Here is a 19,636-nt window from a genome sequence, read left to right on the forward strand (position 1 = left end):
ATTGTGTAGAAAATGATAAAATTAGAAATTTAGAAAAGGTTAATCTAGTTCATCAATGGCAGTACACTTGGTCTAAGAATCTTTAGCTTTGTCTTATTTATATCGTTCCATATCTCCCCTTTAGATGAACGGCTTTCCCTAACTCGTGTATACTTGTTGTGGTGAGGACCTCTCTATAACTGAAAAAAGAAAGATAAGAGAGCATCTTGCAGAGAGTCAAAAAGGTTTCAACTTTCAAATCCACCCCACTTAAATATCACATCCCCTGAAGAAAACACACAGAATGTTAAACAAAGCCAAAGATGAAACAAACAGTCTTTGACTATTTATGATAATTAGTAATTTGAATAAGTAAAGGGTAACAGTGGCTCTTGTCATAACTAGGCCAAGATTCATCGTCTCCTTTCACAAGCGTCTCATGGCGCTTCCAAACTTGGTCATCGTATTTTTCAGTTAAGACGTAGTGTAAACCAATGTCTTCAATCTCCTTGAGGAACTTGTCTAAAGAGTCACCTCTCTTAGGACTGAAGAATAGTGCTTCAGAGGGTTCGTTGGCTTTGAGCAGCACCTTGATGATACTTGCAAGGTCCTTATGAAACTCCTTGAAGAAGGTACTGGTGAATAAAAAAAAGGGCGACAAGAGGTGAGAGATATATTAATTATGATATAGCAATGAAAAAGCGAGGGAAGCTACCAATCGCTCGCAACTATGATGTCAAACGTGTTGGTCAACTCTGAGAGTTCATGCTGGTTCCAGTGAAACTCCATGGCTTTTACGCTTGTGTTGTTGCTAAACGCCATGGAGTTGGACTCTATGTTACGCTTAATATCTGGATGTTTAAGTACATCAATGAATCCAAGAAGACAACTCTTAAGGAAACAATATACACACACAAAAAGAAGGAAGGATACAATTGACTACTTGGGGGTTTCCATCTGAGATGACCACTTCTGATGCTTCAGTTGTAGCAGCAATAACTAAACCGGCTAAACCGTACCCGGATCCAAGCTCAATGACTCTTTTACCTCTGCATCATCCCAATGATCCAAATAAAATTGTAAAAGAATAAGAAGGTATGAGAACACAATCTTAGTACTCAAGTCAGAAACCTGAAGCGATCTGGCTGAGACATGCAAAAGTAAGCTAGAACTTCTTCTGAGGGCCACTGACCTATATAAGAACGACAGTAACTTAACTCAAAGCCACTCAATGTGTTTTGATATGATGATGCCAAAAAGCAGAGCAGAGATATTATTCACATAAGTTTCTACCTAATCAAAACTAAGATTAAAATTACACAACTCATGCTAATGTGAGCATAATAACACAAAAGAGACAACCAGAGAGAAGAATGAAGAACTTACAGACAAGTCCTGTGTTATCAATGTTGTGTCGATTAGATATCTCAAAGTCATTGAGATCACTGCAATTATCCACTCTTTGTCTGCAACAATTTCATAGAAAATCTTTTTTAAGAGTGGTAAATCTATAGAACCAGCTGTAAGATTGTTTCATTGGAAGTACTAACGTAAGATAGAGTTTGGGAGAAGGAGGAATGGGAATTGTGTAGCAAACGCATGCTTCCCGAGAATCTTCCAAAGCAGAAGCCACCAACTGACAGGGAATCAAGTTAAAACCTTGAGTTGCTTTCCTTGAAACCCGCTTGATCTCAGCTTGAGATTGAGAATCTGAGTTAAAATTTTTGAGAGATGATCCGTTCGTTAGCTATGAGATGGATGAGGAGAGAAGAAGAAGAAGAAGAGTCATTCACCAGATCTATTGATCAGAGCTTTGCGAAGGATTCTCCATCTAAGAGATGAAGAAGACGAAGAAGTGGGATCCATAGGAAGAATCGTTATCGCTTCCCCTCCTCCGCCGGCAAATTTTTTTATTACAGAACTAATCAGCAAACAAGACGACAACTGTTTCCCTCAAGTGTAACAGAAGTGTTTTCACATGCTCTGCCGTTTTTATTCACCCGTCGTTTTAGGGTGAGAAAAACAGCGTGATGTTTAATTTTTAATTTTTTTTAATCCCCGACAGAGCAGGAACGCGAAACAGAGCAATCCACGCTTCTTCTTACACCATGAAAGATGATTACGAGGTGCGTCTTTGATCTGATTTTTTTCAAATTCAGATTTGGGATTTCGATTTTCAGATTATTAAAAGCTAAGAGTTTCCTCGCTTTGCCTATTTAATCCTCTCTCTTTACATAAAAATCGGAGCTTTAGGGTTGTTAGATTGCAAAGTTCTTTACTTTTGGTTAATCGTCTATTGAGAAAACATTGATATGATGAAGTCTTCTTGTTATAGGTTGATGAGAAGAAACAAGCAGCAGCTGATGTATTGTTTAGTTACTCCAAGTTTGCTATGGCCTGCATCGGTAACCAGACTCGTCCTACCGACATGAGGCTGCATCTCATGAAGGAGATCTCGGGATTGCCAACTTCTCTGAAAAGAAGAGAACCTTCTAGAGCTGCAACTTCTCCTGATCCACTTGGTGAATCCTCCAGCTCCGGTACCGCCAGGCTTGATAAAGTTGATAGTTTCAGAGCTCTTTGATACTAAGTTTTTCATTTAATAATCTCCACCTTAGATAACAACTCTTGGTTTTGCCCCCAATGATAATGTTTATGCATGCTCTAATGTATTTGTGTGACTCTGACTAATAAATGTTATGATATTTATTCTGTTCATATAAAATCTCCTTAGATATTAGGAGGCTATATGTTTAAAACAACAATTTTATTGCATTTCATTCAATTTAGCATTGGTAAAGCTTTTTTCTGTTTAGCTCTTTTGAGCATCTGTAGAAACTTCATCATTTGCCTAGTCTCCTTACTTCATAGCATATGGTAAAGATAACAGCAGCTGCAGCAACAGCGATTCCAACTGCTTGCTGCGTTACTGTTGGAAGAGTTCTTCTTGGTAGATTGCATCCTAGCTCTGAGAGTTTCTTGTGTGAGATTGCGTAATCTCTGAAGAACACATCCTCGTCCTGACATATGACATACGCATTATCATTATACATTTTACTATGTTGATGAAACTAAAAAAAAGTCGTCAGTGTAATTGTACTGAACCTTTGCATACAGCTTCACATAAGGTTCGAACTTGGGGTCACCAAGTAGAGCCTTGTCGGTTTTAAGTTGCAGCAGTTCTGGAGTTTCCCCATTTAGAAGCTCTCTGATAACATCACGGCATTAAAAGACAGACAATGTAAGTTTCAGAACTCTCTCTCTCGCTCTAATTTTGGTGTTTTTGTTGGCTTACATAAAATAAGAGTTGTCGAACTTGAGAGGATCTCGCGTCCAAGGACCTTCGAAATCTGATCTCTCCTTATGCGCACGCCCCTATAATACAAAAAACAGCAAATCAAGTTGGTTCATTGTAGCATCTTTAGTGACTTTAGAGGAGAGTTAGTACCAGAGTGTGGCCGCCAGAGAGAGCTACAATGTCTTTATCCGTTAGACCCATACGAGAGAAGAGAGTTCTTAGATGTGAGGCACCTTGATTCGGATCAGGAAGATCTCCTTCATCTGCTGCCTCAGCATCCTGGAAAATCAAATGGATCTATTACAATATGATTCTATATCCTTTAGAGGATAAGAGTGTAAGTGTTATTACCTTACGGCCTGGAGTAAAATGGATTGCAGGGCCACCTGTAACTTCCACTGCAACAACTCCTGCGAGCTGAGAGTTCAAAAAACAAAGAATCTCTTCAAACACATCCCCTCAATAAAAAGGATGAAAAGCGCTTTTGATGAGTTTTTTACCTGGTAAAGGTCTGCGTAAGAGACACGTGGATGCTTAGCTTTTACTTCCTCTGGAAACCATAAACCAAAGTGTTCATTAAATCAAACCAAAGATGAAGATAAAAGGCTATGGAAACTGACCGCAGAAGGCGACTGCTTTCTCGAGACCTTTGTTATGGGGGCGGTTAAGCTCGTCCTTGAACCTGATAGAACCATTGGGACCTCCACTTTTCTTATTGGCATCATATGTTCCCGCGTCATGCCATCTATATTTTTTGTTTGGAAACATTTGAATATAAAGACAAATGGAGAATAATGATTAGGAGAGAGAGAGAGAGAGGGGTTACGCGAGACGGAGCATAATGGGAGCACAGTTTCGGGAAGAGATGAGAGCTCGGAGGTCCCTACGAGTCTTCTCTATCTCTTTGAGGTACTCTGCATCCACATTCACTGCCATTTTGTCAGACTTTGAAAGTGCAAATCAACAAGGAAGAATAGAATTAAAAGACTGACTATGAACGAGGAACAAGATTGATCAGTTATATATAATAAGATTGAAGAAAGAGTCTATAGGAGAAGAATGTCTTGTCAGGTGGAGAAAGCAAAGTATGTTTTGGGATGAACCCTTTTGCTAATCTTCGCATCTGTTCTTTCATTTATGAAAATATATCTATCTACGTATGTTTGTTAACATAAAAACATATTATGTATTTGAGTCTATTTGTTTATAAAGATTGATAGAAAAATAACAGCACGATACATATTAGGCATTTGAGTAGTAAGCAAGATACATGATGAACATTATGTTCCGTAAGAGAGATGGTTTGGTCTTACTCTTTGAGGTTCGATCAAAAATGCGAGTCTAGTGTTTGGGCTTGGGTCTATTGGACCAATGGGCTTAAGCTAACGGTTCTAACTGAACAATGTGCTTTTAAAAATTTCCGACAAAGCAAATGTTACGTAAACATTTACAGTATGAAGGAGAAGAAAAAGGAGGCAAAAGAATAGGATGGGGAAGGTTAATGGCAGAGAGTAGTCTTCCATTTAACAAACGCTTCAATGGCAATTATTTGCGGCAAATCACTTTCTCTTTCTCTCTTTGTCGATCCAAATCATCGTCCTCACGTTTTTGTTAACAAACCAAAACAAACAGCATCATCTTCATCCTCCTTTGATTTTTTCATTTAGCGTTTCCTCATATTCACTTACATTGTCTAGGCTTTTGTTTATGCTGGAGATGGTGGTTAATTGAATGTAAATGGTAGAGGATTCGGAGGAATTGGATTCGTGTTGTGAGGTGGTTCCTCCTCAGGCTTAGTTAGATCTGAGGTTGCATTTTGAAAACGTTTACCCTTTCGTTTTTTGTACTGTGTCATCATCATTACGTGTGGCTTTGAGCAATGAGCGCGTCAAGGTTCATAAAGTGCGTCACGGTTGGTGATGGAGCTGTCGGTAAAACATGTCTGCTCATTTCTTACACCAGCAACACCTTTCCCACGGTATATTAATCTCTTACATTTCTTCTTCCTTTCAACTGTTATGTAATAAACTCAAAACCTTTCTGACTGAAAGCATATTTTCAATGGAACAGGACTATGTCCCAACTGTTTTCGATAACTTTAGTGCCAATGTGGTTGTTAACGGAGCCACGGTCAATCTTGGTTTGTGGGATACTGCAGGTAAATATGAATGATGACCACCCATTTCAGCATCGAGCTTTTTGTAGTTGCAGCAGCTATTGATTTATATATCAATTAATATAATTTGTTTTACAGGGCAGGAGGACTATAACAGATTAAGACCTTTGAGTTACCGTGGCGCTGATGTTTTCATTCTAGCCTTCTCTCTCATTAGTAAGGCTAGTTATGAGAATGTCTCCAAGAAGTGGATCCCAGAGCTGCAGCACTATGCTCCTGGTGTCCCCATCGTCCTTGTTGGAACCAAACTTGGTAAACTTACTCTTGCATTTGCTTTTATGCATTTTGTCTATTTCTAATTTCTAATTTCCATTTCCGAGACAATAGGCACCTACATGTATATGCCTATCTTCTTAAGTCGCTCTGATTTATATGGCATGCGTGTATGTGACTACACATTTTCTTGGTTCTGGTTCAAATTTGTACAAATGTTCAAGATGGATCGTTTAAGTGAAACAGAAGCTAGTTTTCATAGCATATCATTGGTCAACATGTTTTTTTCTTGTGAAACCATATGCTATAACCTCTTCAAACCTTTTAGTTACCTACATTTAGAAAGGCTTAGGCCTTTAAACATCATTTTCCAATCAAATGGATAATGTATAGCAAGTACTATCTCCTGAAGAGGCACTTGCAAGAGCTTCAGTGAAGGCTCGGTTGTAGCTCATAATAATTTTCCATACTGTTTCGACTATAGACTCCTTTTATTTGCTGCATTTGAATCTTTGGTATCTGCAACTTGATACTTGGTCTTTGCCCTTTTTGATTATTTAACCTTGTTTTCCATCAGATCTTCGGGATGACAAACAGTTTTTTGTCGACCATCCTGGTGCCGTCCCTATTACCACTGCTCAGGTATGAATACTTTCATTTCCTCTGTGCATTTTTCCCAGTTTTACAAAAAAAAAAACCGTTAACCATTTGCCTGGCTCTGCATTAAAGGGAGAGGAGCTCAAGAAGCTAATTGAAGCGCCTGCTTACATCGAGTGCAGTTCAAAATCACAAGAGGTAAGTTATAGTAAAGAAATCTTATGAACCATTTTTTTTTTCAATGTTGGCTCCCATATTTCTGATGAAAAACCATGTGAATATAAACTACAGAACGTGAAGGGAGTCTTTGATGCAGCTATCAGAGTGGTCCTTCAACCTCCAAAGCAGAAGAAAAAGAAGAACAAAGCTCAAAAGGCTTGCTCCATTTTGTAAGAAGCTCGATGACAGCGTCGTTAAGAAAGTATTTGCGTTTTCATTTTTTTGTTTTCTTCTTTTCAGTGTTCATTGCGAATGCTGTCTCTTAGTTCCTTAAAAAAAAACGATTTGTATCGAGTTTAATTCAACTTATGTTTCAATTGATAGTGGAGAGAGCTAATATTGGGGTAGTAGCCTATCTTCCATCTCTTCCATTCTAATTGATATGTTCAACGTGATGATGCAAATGTAATCCAATCTTGAAAATAGTTTCAGCAAAAAAGATTGGGCCCTGGTACTAATCTTACTATATTAAGCAACCGCAAACTATAACAAACAGTGTTCTTTTTCAACCTTTTTAAGGCCAAATCAAAAAAATGTTTGGTCCGACTCCAGCACATGGATTATCTCGACCAGGTTCCTTGTTAAAAATTCTTGTTTTTCCTGCTCTTATCAGAAAGGGACGGTGTAAGGTAAGGCGTGGACATCAGCTTCTGGTAAAAGGCGAGCACATGGCCACGCCATTGAACTGCTTATGGCTTGCTTCATCTCATTATTTCTGTTAAGTTGTTTGCATCTTTCTGTTGCGTCAAACTTGTGGCAACTTGGCTTCTTCACGAACCACCAACATTCATCATCCTCAGAGTTAGTTAGCTCTACTCTGTTAGGGACCCAGTTCTCAATTACATTCAAGAATTGCACCGCCATTGATGGAGGGCACAACCTGCATAAGCCGCTTGAAGTAGTGGATGACAATTTCCTCTCTTTGCCTACTTTCGTTCTGACAATTTGGTCTTTTATTTTCTCTTCATGTGCCTTTGAAGTGGAACAAGGATGTTGCTGCGGCTGCTCTCTAGAAACAGCCATCACGGTATCTAACTTTATCTCCAGGGAGGGACAAGGCTTTTTTTGTTGATCCTTGTTGGTCGTCGTCATCATCATCACCTCAGGATCACCATTCTGCCTTCGGATAGGCAAGCGAATCCGGATGATGCTTTCTTCAAATTCATATGATAACATATTTGAAGAAAGAACGTCAACAGTGTCCTGAAAAGGTAAATAGACCCAACAAGAACACAAACAAACTCACCAGAGTCGTTGTTGTTGTTATGCGGCTGCTTCTTCTCCTTCTGTTGTTTAGGTAGCTCATTGCTGTTAAGAGTGCTATCACAAGAGTTCTGAGACGTGGACTGAAGCAACTCACGTTCTACAGTAACAACGCTCTTCTCCAAACAGCCATTCTCACTTTCTTTTAGTTTGGGAACTTTCTTGTTGTTCTTGCCATCTTTATCACCTTCTTCTTTGCGCCTTCTCTTACGAGAGTGTTTCTCGCTTTCACCTTCCCCTCTTTCCCTCTTTTTATCCTTCTTTTCTCTTTTTTTCTCCTTCTTCCTTAGTTCTTTCTTAGCTTTCTCCTCAGCCCTCTAAAGGAACAAAAGCAAAAGATCAATGATCAGCTCACAGTACTTGCCAAGCAGAAACAAGAACTCATATCATATAGAGGCAACCCTTAAACCCACAACATGTACTCAAAGGGACTGTGTAAATATTTTGTTACACTTAATATATTGTACATTGTATCATCGTTTTCAATAGAAAAAAATATATCTTTTTTTTTCATCCATGGCGGCAACACACAAGGAAAGCTTGAGCAATTCGAAATCCCCCAATGAACCAAAACCGACGTGTGATTAAATGCTCAAACAAACCTTGATCGATTCGATCAGAGCCTCGCTTCCGTTCAGTACATAGCCAGGTGGCGGGAACGGGAAACACCGAGACATCTCTTTCGATTAGGGACGAAATCAAATCTCAGATCTCGCGAAGATCAGCCGAAACCCTAGATCGATCACGAGAGACTACCGAGTGGGGGTTACAGTGAGATAATCGGGGGCTTTCTAATAACGCGCCAAGATCATATCAACGGTATCGGTTGATCGGAGAAGAGAGAAGGAGCCGCGAGATCTCGAATCTCTTCGGAAGCTCTCCGATGGAAACAAAAAAATAGTGTCGCCTCTCAACGCATAGAAGCTCTATTTATAGCCAATGGGAAAAAAAAAGAAAAGGAAAGACCCTACATGGGCCAAAAAGCCTTGTTTGGCAACGCGGGAGAGTCAGAGAGCGTCGTCGTATGATTGGTTTATAGACTTTTCTTCTCCTTTTATATAATAACAACACGCTTTCGTGGCTGCTGTTTCGCAGAAGAAGTTAGGCCCATAAGAGTGTATGTGTAAGCCCATAGATAGCAGAGGCCTTTTAAGAAAATAAGTTAATTCCCTTAATGAAGATGTTTAATGTAGTAGCTAAGAGGTTTATATCATGGTAAAAAAAAACACTAGAATGTATTGTGTTTAAACCTTAAATAGACTTTGTCCTATTTTTCCTTCAGCCCATGTTAATATGATAGGCTTTACTAATCAACTATTCAGCCCATTTGTGTGATGATGAAATGTGTTTATGTTCATATAATCCATCTGTAGCCAATTGAAACATGACGAAAATAAATTATAAATCAAAATCCTGAACCTTATTAGCTGTTAGCCAGTTGCTATGGAGAAATTACTACAGTGTCAGATTATAAATGTTGATAGTAGATTCAACAAATCACGGGCTATGATTACTTGCAAGTTACAAACTCTGGGTTCACGGGCTCTTAAAGCTACCATGTTACGGTTCGTTGATTAGCACATGAGTTTGTTTTATGTGTGTGTTTATATATTGCATCTAAGATTTTCAATGTGTGATTTTTCTTCGGCTTAATCAGACTTGAGTGTTTTATGCATGTTTTATGATATAATCATTTAAAATATGTTATATTTGGGCATATCAGTAAAGATAAATGCATTTATATTTTATCTTGCGAATGTAGCTAACTTAAACAAAGTTTTCATAATACGAGGATTGATCCATGAATGTTTAAATGAAACGAAATAGTTAGGCTTTCAGATTACTCTTGGTGTATTCCATGTAGAGTCGAAAATTAATTCATCTTGCCGAGTGAGTGCTAATCTGTGGTTAACTAGCCTAAGGTCATATGCCTCTATACAGTTCATGCTGCAAATAAAAAGACTTAAATAGAAACTGTATTCAAATTTGGAAACGACTTATACATTTAAAACTCTCATCCTAAATGTTTGAGCTTCGGATTTTTATACAAAGTGTATTGATGCTTGTTCGACCTAAAAAGAGTGTGTTGGTGATGTTTATAGTTTAATAATTTTATTTGGGTCAGAAAATTGCAGATTTTGAGAGGTACAATGCCATTTTTATAAGTTCGATTCCGACAAAGTGTTAGACATTCGATGACCATTTACACTAATATAAACCCTAAACATTAGTATAAGTACTGTACAAATACTTTTTGTTAAGTAAGAGTAATCATTTTATCATGTGAATGGAAATTTTAGCTGGCCCATTTATCGTTACAGATAAGGACATTTTCAGAACATTTATTTTAATATAAAGTATGATGCACGATTATTCCTAACTAAACCACATGGAGACAATCCACCAAACAATTAAAACAACAGTTTCTCAATCTTTATTACATCCAATAAGAAGTTTCCTGTATTACTTTTATGATTATGATATACTAATATAAATTAGTTGGTCTTACTTCCTCTGAATCTCTTGTTCAAAACATTTCCGTAACCTTAATTTGCTGGCTGCGAAAACACATTCTATATATTAAAATCGTTTAGACCTGCACACACGCATCCTTGCGTTAAAATGGATTATGTCACAAAATTACATAACTAATATTAGACTAGAGCTTTTTTGTTTTGTTTTGTTTTGGGTATCGTCTTAATTGTCAATGGTGTTTTATTTGCAGTTTTGGGTGCGATGTGTGATGAGCTAACTAGAAAGAAGAAATAGCAGGACATTTACTAAGATATATTTATTTTCCAATACCGTGGTCATTGTCATGGAGCAACTGTAATATTAACATTTAAACGGGAACTAACTATTTTAATGCTAAAATCATTATTAGTATACTTTTGGGGAAAGTTGATTACACTAGTAATTTATATATGTAGAGTAAACGCATGGTATATAGGCACTACTAAAAAGGAAGAGGGAGTAGCAGTCGTATTCCACCAGGACCACCACCACCACCAACACCAATGTCCAACCTTTCCACACATGCATATTGTATACGTGCCAAAATATTTATGATCTCTTGTAGTGATAGGTTATATACATACACCCAACATAGGTTTATACATATTAAAATAAAGTTACGGTGCATGGATATTCATAGCGTTTTATATATCCTGAATTTGCATAGTTTGATTTGGGCAATGTGGTGTATAGAAGGATAGTCATGGAGTGAGTTGGCGATTTTAATCAACTATTTTTGGTTATATGAAAAAACCAAATGCATATTTATTTGTTGGTAAAGTTCTTTGTTCCTTTTCATGGTTGGAGTCTCAAAACCAAAATATGTCTTTGTCCTTAAATGACGCCGATAAATTGGTTTACCGTCCGTTTCGCCAGCTGTATAGAGAACAGTCACGAGTAATCCAAGATCAACATTGGGGGAAATTAATCAAAATGAAAGGTTATAGAATAAAAAGGTAATAATACCATAGCTGCGTTTCAAAGACATAAAAAAATTTAAACCGAAAAGGGAATAAAGGGTGGAATTTGTGATGGGTTACTGATTACCCTTCCTATCTTATAATCATCATCATCATTCATTACTACGATGACTGTAACCCAACTATATGTCTCGTTTTGATTGACGATTGAATTCTTGTAAACAGCTTAAAAAAGAAGAAATCATAAGCAAAGTCTATTGTGCCCTTATATTACGAAGAATTACATTATTCGTTTCAGACGAGGGTCCTATTTATGCCGACAACAAGGTCATACATACACCTCAGTATCCGGAAAGTAATATTTCAACGGTGTAAAACAAAATCGTCAACGTTGTTTTAGTACTCAAATATCGAGACATTACTAAGATGTAATTAAGGTAAGTCTAGTCTACACATGGTTCTGTCTTAAAAAATCAACACGTCAATAACTTATTAGTGTAACAATTAAAAAACGCAAAATAAAAAAAACAATTAGAAGGTAGGTTTTATTAAATTGATGGTGGTAAAGTGAAAAAGAAAAGTCACCGGGGGCAATACTGGTAAATAAAGAGAGATGAGCAGGGGCGTATTAGTAAATTACAGAGCAAAGGAGGGGGCTCTTCATCTCCGACGAGTGGCAAGTGGTGAAGGTGTGGGGGAAAGCTCAAGTAATCGACAAAAACAAACCGTCTTCTCTCCATATGACTCATCTCCCTGCATAGTCTTCTTCTCTCTTCTCTCATTTCGAAGACGACGAACAAATCTCCAGGTCATTTGCATTTTGTATTTTACACTTTAATTTTTTTTTTAAATGTTCTTCAATCAATCAATATTCTAAAACATTTTTATAAATCCGTTTTTTGTTTATAGGAAGGCGTGAAGAGTAAAAGTATATCTGTTACCTTCCTCAATGCATTAAGTGAGCATTCCATTACTCTCTCCTCTCTCTTAATTTAAAACTATTTTGACTTGATTCTCGCCGGAGCAGTTCGTTCGCCGGCGCATTCTGTCGGAGGTTATACTGTTCATTGTCTTCCCTCTTTTTCTTTATATCGTCTTTGGCTTTTTTTTCTCTCTTTAGCTTTCGTCAGCTTCAAGTGTTCAAAAGATGAAACCGTTTTTTTTTTCTTTTTGAAGATCTTTGACTGGTACAAAAGCCTAACGACCTGGAGAATCTCTTCGATTCGTATCTTATCAACTTTTTTTTCTTTTTTCTTTTTTCCTTTTGTTGTTGTTACAGTCTAAGAAGAAGCTGCTCCCTCTTTAGTCAAGCCTCCTCATGAACTGAGCTGACCTCTGATCCGACGTCGTACTCGATCTCAATCAACAATGTCGTCGTCGGATTAACTCCGATCCAATTCTCTGATTCCCCGTAATATTACCTCACTCGAAGGTATCAAATCTCGAACAATCTTATAGATCTTAAAAACTTTGCTTGGATAAAACGTCACGTGTTCGATTCCCCTTGAAAGGAATCCTTAATTTTAATATGGTTAATGGTTTTAACATGTTTCAGGAACTTTCTCGCTGTTAATTGATTTGAGAGATAATGTCTCACTCATGGGATGGACTCGGGGAGATCGCGTCAGTAGCTCAGCTCACGGGCCTAGACGCAGTCAAGCTCATAGGCCTTATAGTCAAAGCCGCGAACACCGCGTGGATGCACAAGAAGAACTGCCGCCAGTTCGCTCAGCACCTCAAACTCATCGGCAACTTGCTCGAGCAGCTCAAGATCTCGGAGATGAAGAAGTATCCCGAGACTCGCGAGCCTCTCGAAGGCCTCGAGGATGCTCTGAGGAGGTCTTACATTTTGGTTAACAGTTGTCGTGACAGGAGCTATCTTTACCTGTTGGCTATGGGATGGAACATTGTTTACCAGTTCAGGAAAGCTCAGGACGAGATTGATCGGTTTCTCAAGATTATACCTCTCATCACTTTGGTTGATAACGCTCGTGTTAGAGTAAGTTTAGCTGAGTTTTTCATTCTAAAGAGACAGACAATCTTGTTGGCCCTAGACATTCGGTTCATGAATGGGTTTGGTTCCAGAGGTTTAGGATCCTTTCGGGTATTTTGAAATTTTGGTTCGGTTATTTCGGTTTCTGGTTTGGTTAGAGTCGGTTTGGTTAGAGTAACAAAGTTGGGAACCAACTAATATCTGAGGTAGCTAACATTTTAGCTAGTTTCGGGTTTTATTCGGTTCTGGTTTTCGGTTAATTTAGGTTAAAAAGTCAGAAAATTCGGATTTTTGGATTAAATATCAGATTTTTCCGGTGTTTTGGATAAATCAGATAATTTTAAATATTTTGGATAAAAACAACTATTTTTGGTATTTTGGTTTATAAATACTAGAGTTCTAGGATCCTTTCGGGTATTTAAAAAATTTGGTTCTGTTATTTCGGTTTCCGGTTTGGTTATAGTAACAAAATTAGGAACCGGCTAATATCTGAGGTAATTTCGGGTCTTATTAGGTTCTGGTTTTCGGTTAATTTATTTTAGGTTAAAAACTTAGATATTCGGATTTTTCAGATTAAATATCAGATTTTTTTCAGGGGTTTTGGATAACTCGTACAATCTTAAATTTTTTGGATAAAAATTTCTATTTTTGGTATTTTGGTTTATAAATAAAAAAATTCTGTTCGGTTTTTTTAGTTCTTCGTTCCAGATAAATGTGTCCATGGTTAATTTTGTTGATGGGGGTAATGATTTTTCTTTGTGCAGGAGAGGTTGGAGTACATTGACCGTGATCAGTTCGAGTACACTCTCGATGAAGAGGACAGGCACGTGCAAGATGTTATATTGAAACAAGAATCCACCAGAGAAGCAGCTTCCGTGCTCAAGAAGACTCTCTCTTGCTCGTACCCTAACCTGCGTTTCTGTGATGCTCTCAAAACCGAAAACGAGAAACTGCAGCTTGAGCTTCAGCGTTCGCAGGAGCATTATGACGTGGCTCAGTGTGAAGTCATTCAGCGTTTGATTGGTGTGACTCAAACCGTTGCTGAGGTTGATGGCGGCTCTGAGAAGGAGCTGTCCAAGAAAGCTTCCAAAAAGGCTGACCGTAGTGTAAGCCATAAGACGGAGTATTCGTATGAGGAAGATCCTCCCGTGAAAAGCACTAGTCGTGCTGCTTCAAGGTAAGGTTACATACTTCAATACAACTTCTGATTTGTTTATGTGACTGTAATGTTTGTATAACGCTGCTTGCGTAATTATTTCATGCAGATCCACTTCTTCTGTTACATCGGGGCATGAAATGCTTTCACGAAGAGCATCACTGCACCATGAAGAGTGGCATACCGACTTACTAGCTTGTTGCTCGGAACCTTCTCTTTGTGAGTTCTTCCCCTCTTCTTGTTTCCACTGCGATTCCACTTTGTTTTCTGTTTTATATAAGAAGGATTATTAGCGTTTTATATTCTATACTTTATTGTTAATTATTCAATGATGGAACTCGCAGGCTTGAAGACATTCTTTTTCCCGTGTGGTACTTTGGCAAAGATTGCCACTGCAGCAACTAACAGACACATCTGTAAGTGTGATATAATTGGATACAGTCAACTTTAGCATGTTACCATTTGTTAATAATAATACAGTACTTGTGGAAACTATTAAGTTGACTTTCTTTTATTTAATTTCGCCCTCCCAGCTTCAGCTGAAGCATGTAATGAGCTAATGGCATATTCTTTGATACTTTCGTGTTGCTGTTACACTTGCTGTGTAAGGAGGAAACTCCGGAAAACACTCAACATTACGGTAACCCCTTATCCATAATAATCTTTTGATTCCAAACATCTATATATGGTTCCAAAAAAACAATAGATTAAAAAAACAATAATAATAAGTAGGCACCTCTAAAATCACTCTAGTAAATATTATAGTTGAGATTGAAACACTTCATCTCAAGAGCTTCAAATCCACATTTGTCACATACTTGAGGTTTTCTGATTTGGCAGGGAGGGTTCATTGACGATTTTCTATCTCATTTGATGTGTTGTTGCTGTGCTCTAGTCCAAGAACTGCGAGAAGTTGAGATTCGTGGGGCTTATGGTATGAACTATATAGATAGATACATCTTAACACAACGTTTGGTTTTAGCCTTGAAGCATGAACAAAATATCGTTTCTTAATATCCTCGCAGGTACGGAGAAGACTAAAATAAGTCCACCTTCGTCGCAGTTCATGGAACATTGAATTCATATACACAAAAGGTGAACAAAACAACGCTATGACACGAGATTCTTTCTTCGTGCTACTCTCTTACTGTCTTTTTGTCTTTGCATGTAAATGAGTTTGGGATTCCCATCAAATTTTTCAGTAATTGTGTTGTGTATTATCGTAGACTATGGACTAACTAAAAATCTCCCCTTTGACTTAGATCATATGATGATGGTAGTTGTGTGACGTACGATTAAGGGTTTCTTTAATTGGGACCAAAGTTCTATGATTTGGGTCAAAATAGTAATTTTCACATAAATTGAGGATTGAAAAAACATATTACATACATTCATCATGTTGCTTGTGGATAAATAGGCAACTAAGAAAAATCTATGAAGTTTTTCATTGTAGATAAGACTTATGGTTCTCTCTATAGGCACAAAACTTGTCGGTTCCTTTTGGAGAGATGCTTCCAAATGCACATGCCTTGCCAGTTTTAAGCATATTATCTGTTTATCGGCAAACATAAGTAGTAGTTCTATTCATCCATGGTTTGTAAATATGCCACGAAGCTTGTTTGTCGCTTCAACGCTTTTTTACCCCTTAAGATAATAAAAAAAGTATCATGTGGAGAAATTAAAGCAAATTAACTTTTAATGTGTTGTAGTAGTTAAGCAAAATCCTCACCAAATAAAGAAGAATAAACCAAATAAAAATTGTATTATTAATGTATTAAAAAAATTATATTTGATGATATGATATCTAGTCCGTTCTATTCAAATGGTTAATGAATTGTCGGATGAATGTGAATAATATAATAATTTTAGGGGCATGAATCGAAAAATTTCACAAATGTGAATAATCTTATATATTAAAACAGAAGTCACAATCTTAAATCATGTGTGATTTTTAAAAAAATAGACTTAATGGACCTATTCCTAGAAAATTATATTACTTAATCTCTAATCTTATCATTATTATTATGCCTAACTAATCGATACACATTTGAACTTCCCTTTAATCTTTCACAATATTTACACTCAAATGCCATTGTGAATAATATTTCCTATTTTTTAAATAAATTTAAAGACATTAATTAATTTACTAAACTCAGTACCACTTCTATCGATTTTTCACACCACATTTAATTTATTAACGTTATTTGGTCATCTTCCTCATCTGACTCAAGTCAGAGCTTCGTACCAAAGCATCCTAAAAAATAAAACCTTTTCTTGATTTTCTTTTTGAGCACTAAAGTTCAACAATAAAATACAGAACTTGATCATTTTTTTAATCATACCGATTATCATCACAATGCATCAGCAAATTTATTGATTATAACAAAGTTTCATAACACATTAATGAAATTTTGGTATTTCTCTTTATGGCAAAATTTCTCTATAGATGAAGAAGACAATAGATTGGTTTGCTCCCCTCTAAATTAATTGTTTTTCCAATAACCAAAATCAATAAACCAGAGTCATCTTCTCAAAATCGAAATCTAATAAATAAATATATTTTATTAAATCAAGATATATTACTTGACAAAATCTAAGGTTAACAAAACCGAAATCTACTCACATTAATTCCAACTGATATAGGCATCCTAATAAACTCATGTATCTTCCAAAAAACTTAATTACGTGATTCACTCACATTAGTACTTTCCTTATCCAATAAATTCTAACAATATAAGGATATCAAGGAAGTTTAAAAAGGCGATATTAAAGAAGAGTGATAAAAGTACATTTTTGACATCCCATTGATTTTCTTTTAATATTACAAGTAGGTCATTACCATTTGATTAAAATTGTGATATAATTTATTTAGGTTAAGCAAAAAAATATTTTCATATTAAACGTTTTTGAAAACTATTTTTGGACCTATTCATGTTGCCTAACAACTATTGTTGAATAATTAATGATGCAGAATTTTCGTAACTATAAATCTCTTTTATTATTCTTATTAACTTTTCATTTTGTGTATTAAAATATCCACTCAAAATAGATAGTCAATGTATTTATTTGTATGTATATTGTTAGTGACACTTTTTCTAACAACCTAAGCCGGACTAAGTTATCATACGAAATTGAAGTTTAAGATTCCGAACTTGAACTTGACTCTATAAATCAAGAATTAAATAAATTATACACCGTCATGATATTTTTTGTACTAGATTCTAGCATATATATTTTATGAGGATGGGTTCATTTTTTTTATTTTCTAGCTTACATAGAAAATATACAATAGCAAAAGCTGCAAAACTATATATGCTAGACGCAAATTATTTCATATTTAACAACTCTTTAACTAAAAATTAAAAAAAAACATATAATAAACCAAAAATTCATGATTGTACGTCTATATAAAGCATATTTAAGATTTCATTTCAAACTATATCTTTAGTCAAAAAAATTGTTATCAGCAGGATCTTATTCTAGACAAAAATGTTCATATCTAAACAACCTTTGATGATGTTTGCTTATTTTAATATCTGAAAACCTTTTTTCTGTTTTACAAAAGAAAAAGAATTTTTTTTAATAATACCCGTTGAGAATTTTTTCATGATCATGAATTATTTATTCTAAATATTTGTAAATCAATGTATTTTCTAGATTCTGATCTTAACAAATGGTACAAAACTATTTTTTAGAATCTATATTTATTAAAACCATAGGTACTAATTTAAATTATTCAAAATTATCCTAAAAATAAAAACCGAACCAGAACTAAATTGAACTTAAAAATTTATCAGGTTCCTAACATTTTTATTTGAACCAAGCCAAAAACCAAAATTGCCAATTTAAAACCAACCCAAATAAAACCAAACTCTTTTTATATCTTTTGAACTGAAAGACTGAAAAACCAAAACCACAACTGAACGGAAGCCAAAAAAAAACAAATTTGGTACTGAACCGAAAATCAAATGTCCATACCTAAAAATAAAATGTGAATTAATAAATTATCAATAAAAATACTCTCGCGCTTTCTAAGCGCTGGTCAAAAATACTACCAATCTAGAATTGAAAACAAAATATTTATATAAAAATAAATGAAAACAAACACCCGCGCAGTTGCGCGGGTCGAGATCTAGTATAATAATTATATGTGCTTTAACTTTTATTCATTAACATACGCGACATGTAGACCAACTACTTCATTTAATTTATTAAATCAAATATTTATTATATTATTGTTTTTTTTTAACTTTCTAAGATATAATAACTAGCAATTCAATCGGCTATTACCTTTTCTAATAAACAAGCCGAGAAAATTATAATTCAAATAACATAACATTTATAAAATGATGAATCCAATAAGTTCTATTCATCTATCATAGACATAGATGCTAATAACACAATTTGTGCAACCTCTTAATTTTTTTTTAAGATACAACATTCCATAGTCTAATATAATTCTAGATTGAAAGTAATGGTCTAACCAAATTTACCGGTTAGTATGTGAGACAATCAAAATTTATAATTCAAATATTTTATAAAATACATATCATAATAGCATCTATTAAAGAATTAGAAAATAATACTAAAATACTTGCAACTTAATCAGATAATTATAAACATTGTCGGATGAATACGAAAAATATAAGAATGGAGGGGGCATAATTCAAAAACAGAGACTTGTGTATCAAATAACTGAAAACTTCCGTCAAATATTAAACAATAAGACATCAAAAGGACTGATTTAGAAAATTTGAGAAGCAGCGGTTTACTTCGGTCTGGGATAAACACTATCACTCTGTACGATCAAAGCTACAAAAAAAATGGTGAGAATAAGCAGAGTGTTGCAAAAACACGCCGGAATCAACCAAGTATTGTCTAATCTAATCGATGATTGAGAGATTATATACAGAGCTGTGGATTCTTTGCGTTTGCTTCATACTAAATAATGTTATACAAGAATTTTGTTTATTGGTGACGTTGTGAGATTGCTAAAGTGATTGGTCGGCCCTTGTCTTCTTAATCATATTCTTCATCCTTCTTTTAGCTTTCAACTTCACGATCACGCTTCACTGTTTTAAGTTTTAACTCTTCGTTTTTGCTTCTTAATCATATTCTTTAGCTTTCGCTTTACGTTCAAGATTCAGTGTTTTAGACTTGATTTTGTTTCGATTAACACGCCAGATAAAAAGATGGGATTCCATGCTTGGTTCCAAAGGATGGAAAAATACTTGAGGAAGAAGATGATGCATCAAAAGCTTCATGATTATCTTTTTCTTGCTTTTACACCAAAAAAATATAAGGTCAG

General features: G+C 35.7%; 6 protein-coding genes across 12 annotated transcripts; 3 read left to right on the forward strand and 3 right to left on the reverse strand.

Annotated features, from left to right (window-relative positions):
* Window positions 1-180: 180 nt before the first annotated feature.
* On the reverse strand, window positions 181-1,930 carry LOC103871480 (calmodulin-lysine N-methyltransferase). The gene is made up of 7 exons (XM_009149766.3): window positions 1,773-1,930; window positions 1,530-1,689; window positions 1,366-1,445; window positions 1,111-1,171; window positions 913-1,028; window positions 695-830; window positions 181-614 (listed from the first exon to the last, which is right to left on the reverse strand). Exons 1-7 carry the CDS (start codon window positions 1,843-1,845, stop codon window positions 323-325), a joined length of 918 nt encoding a protein of 305 aa, XP_009148014.1. The 5' UTR covers window positions 1,846-1,930; the 3' UTR covers window positions 181-322.
* Window positions 1,931-1,946: 16 nt separating this feature from the next.
* Window positions 1,947-2,768, forward strand: LOC103871813. Its single transcript, XM_009150153.3, has 2 exons — window positions 1,947-2,105; window positions 2,315-2,768. Exons 1-2 carry the CDS (start codon window positions 2,088-2,090, stop codon window positions 2,561-2,563), a joined length of 267 nt encoding a protein of 88 aa, XP_009148401.1. The 5' UTR covers window positions 1,947-2,087; the 3' UTR covers window positions 2,564-2,768.
* On the reverse strand, window positions 2,730-4,453 carry LOC103871729 (L-ascorbate peroxidase 5, peroxisomal). Of its 2 annotated transcripts, none has more exons than XM_033284594.1 (8): window positions 4,104-4,453; window positions 3,898-4,022; window positions 3,778-3,788; window positions 3,629-3,694; window positions 3,428-3,556; window positions 3,275-3,354; window positions 3,085-3,187; window positions 2,730-2,999 (listed from the first exon to the last, which is right to left on the reverse strand). In XM_033284594.1, the coding sequence occupies exons 1-8, from the start codon at window positions 4,211-4,213 to the stop codon at window positions 2,823-2,825; spliced, it is 801 nt and encodes a 266-aa protein (XP_033140485.1). In that variant the 5' UTR covers window positions 4,214-4,453; the 3' UTR covers window positions 2,730-2,822. The 2 variants fall into 2 exon arrangements, with proteins under 2 accessions (XP_033140485.1, XP_009148286.3); XM_009150038.3 differs by having other exon boundaries at window positions 3,778-3,827.
* Window positions 4,454-4,482: 29 nt separating this feature from the next.
* On the forward strand, window positions 4,483-6,805 carry LOC103871902 (rac-like GTP-binding protein ARAC6). The gene is made up of 6 exons (XM_009150269.3): window positions 4,483-5,255; window positions 5,348-5,435; window positions 5,532-5,705; window positions 6,244-6,308; window positions 6,396-6,461; window positions 6,555-6,805. Exons 1-6 carry the CDS (start codon window positions 5,157-5,159, stop codon window positions 6,654-6,656), a joined length of 594 nt encoding a protein of 197 aa, XP_009148517.1. The 5' UTR covers window positions 4,483-5,156; the 3' UTR covers window positions 6,657-6,805.
* Window positions 6,806-6,877: 72 nt separating this feature from the next.
* On the reverse strand, window positions 6,878-10,194 carry LOC103871997 (vicilin-like seed storage protein At2g18540). Of its 2 annotated transcripts, XM_033284578.1 has the most exons (4): window positions 8,348-10,194; window positions 7,729-8,062; window positions 7,581-7,636; window positions 6,878-7,523 (listed from the first exon to the last, which is right to left on the reverse strand). In XM_033284578.1, exons 1-4 carry the CDS (start codon window positions 8,420-8,422, stop codon window positions 7,092-7,094), a joined length of 897 nt encoding a protein of 298 aa, XP_033140469.1. In that variant the 5' UTR covers window positions 8,423-10,194; the 3' UTR covers window positions 6,878-7,091. The 2 variants fall into 2 exon arrangements, with proteins under 2 accessions (XP_033140469.1, XP_009148617.1); XM_009150369.3 differs by having other exon boundaries at window positions 6,878-7,636; window positions 8,348-9,555.
* Window positions 10,195-11,748: 1,554 nt separating this feature from the next.
* On the forward strand, window positions 11,749-15,623 carry LOC103872098 (protein MID1-COMPLEMENTING ACTIVITY 1). Of its 5 annotated transcripts, none has more exons than XM_009150473.3 (10): window positions 11,749-11,987; window positions 12,089-12,137; window positions 12,459-12,611; window positions 12,735-13,178; window positions 13,937-14,349; window positions 14,438-14,547; window positions 14,673-14,744; window positions 14,862-14,968; window positions 15,169-15,262; window positions 15,354-15,623. In XM_009150473.3, the coding sequence occupies exons 4-10, from the start codon at window positions 12,768-12,770 to the stop codon at window positions 15,404-15,406; spliced, it is 1,260 nt and encodes a 419-aa protein (XP_009148721.2). In that variant the 5' UTR covers window positions 11,749-11,987; window positions 12,089-12,137; window positions 12,459-12,611; window positions 12,735-12,767; the 3' UTR covers window positions 15,407-15,623. The 5 variants fall into 5 exon arrangements, with proteins under 5 accessions (XP_009148721.2, XP_033140460.1, XP_009148775.2 ...); XM_033284569.1 differs by having other exon boundaries at window positions 12,089-12,233; window positions 12,459-12,612; window positions 12,751-13,178; window positions 15,354-15,609; XM_009150527.3 differs by having other exon boundaries at window positions 12,089-12,233; window positions 15,354-15,609.
* Window positions 15,624-19,636: the final 4,013 nt, after the last annotated feature.

This window comes from Brassica rapa, chromosome A01, assembly GCF_000309985.2.
Source record: "Brassica rapa cultivar Chiifu-401-42 chromosome A01, CAAS_Brap_v3.01, whole genome shotgun sequence".
Taxonomy (NCBI): domain Eukaryota; kingdom Viridiplantae; phylum Streptophyta; class Magnoliopsida; order Brassicales; family Brassicaceae; genus Brassica; species Brassica rapa.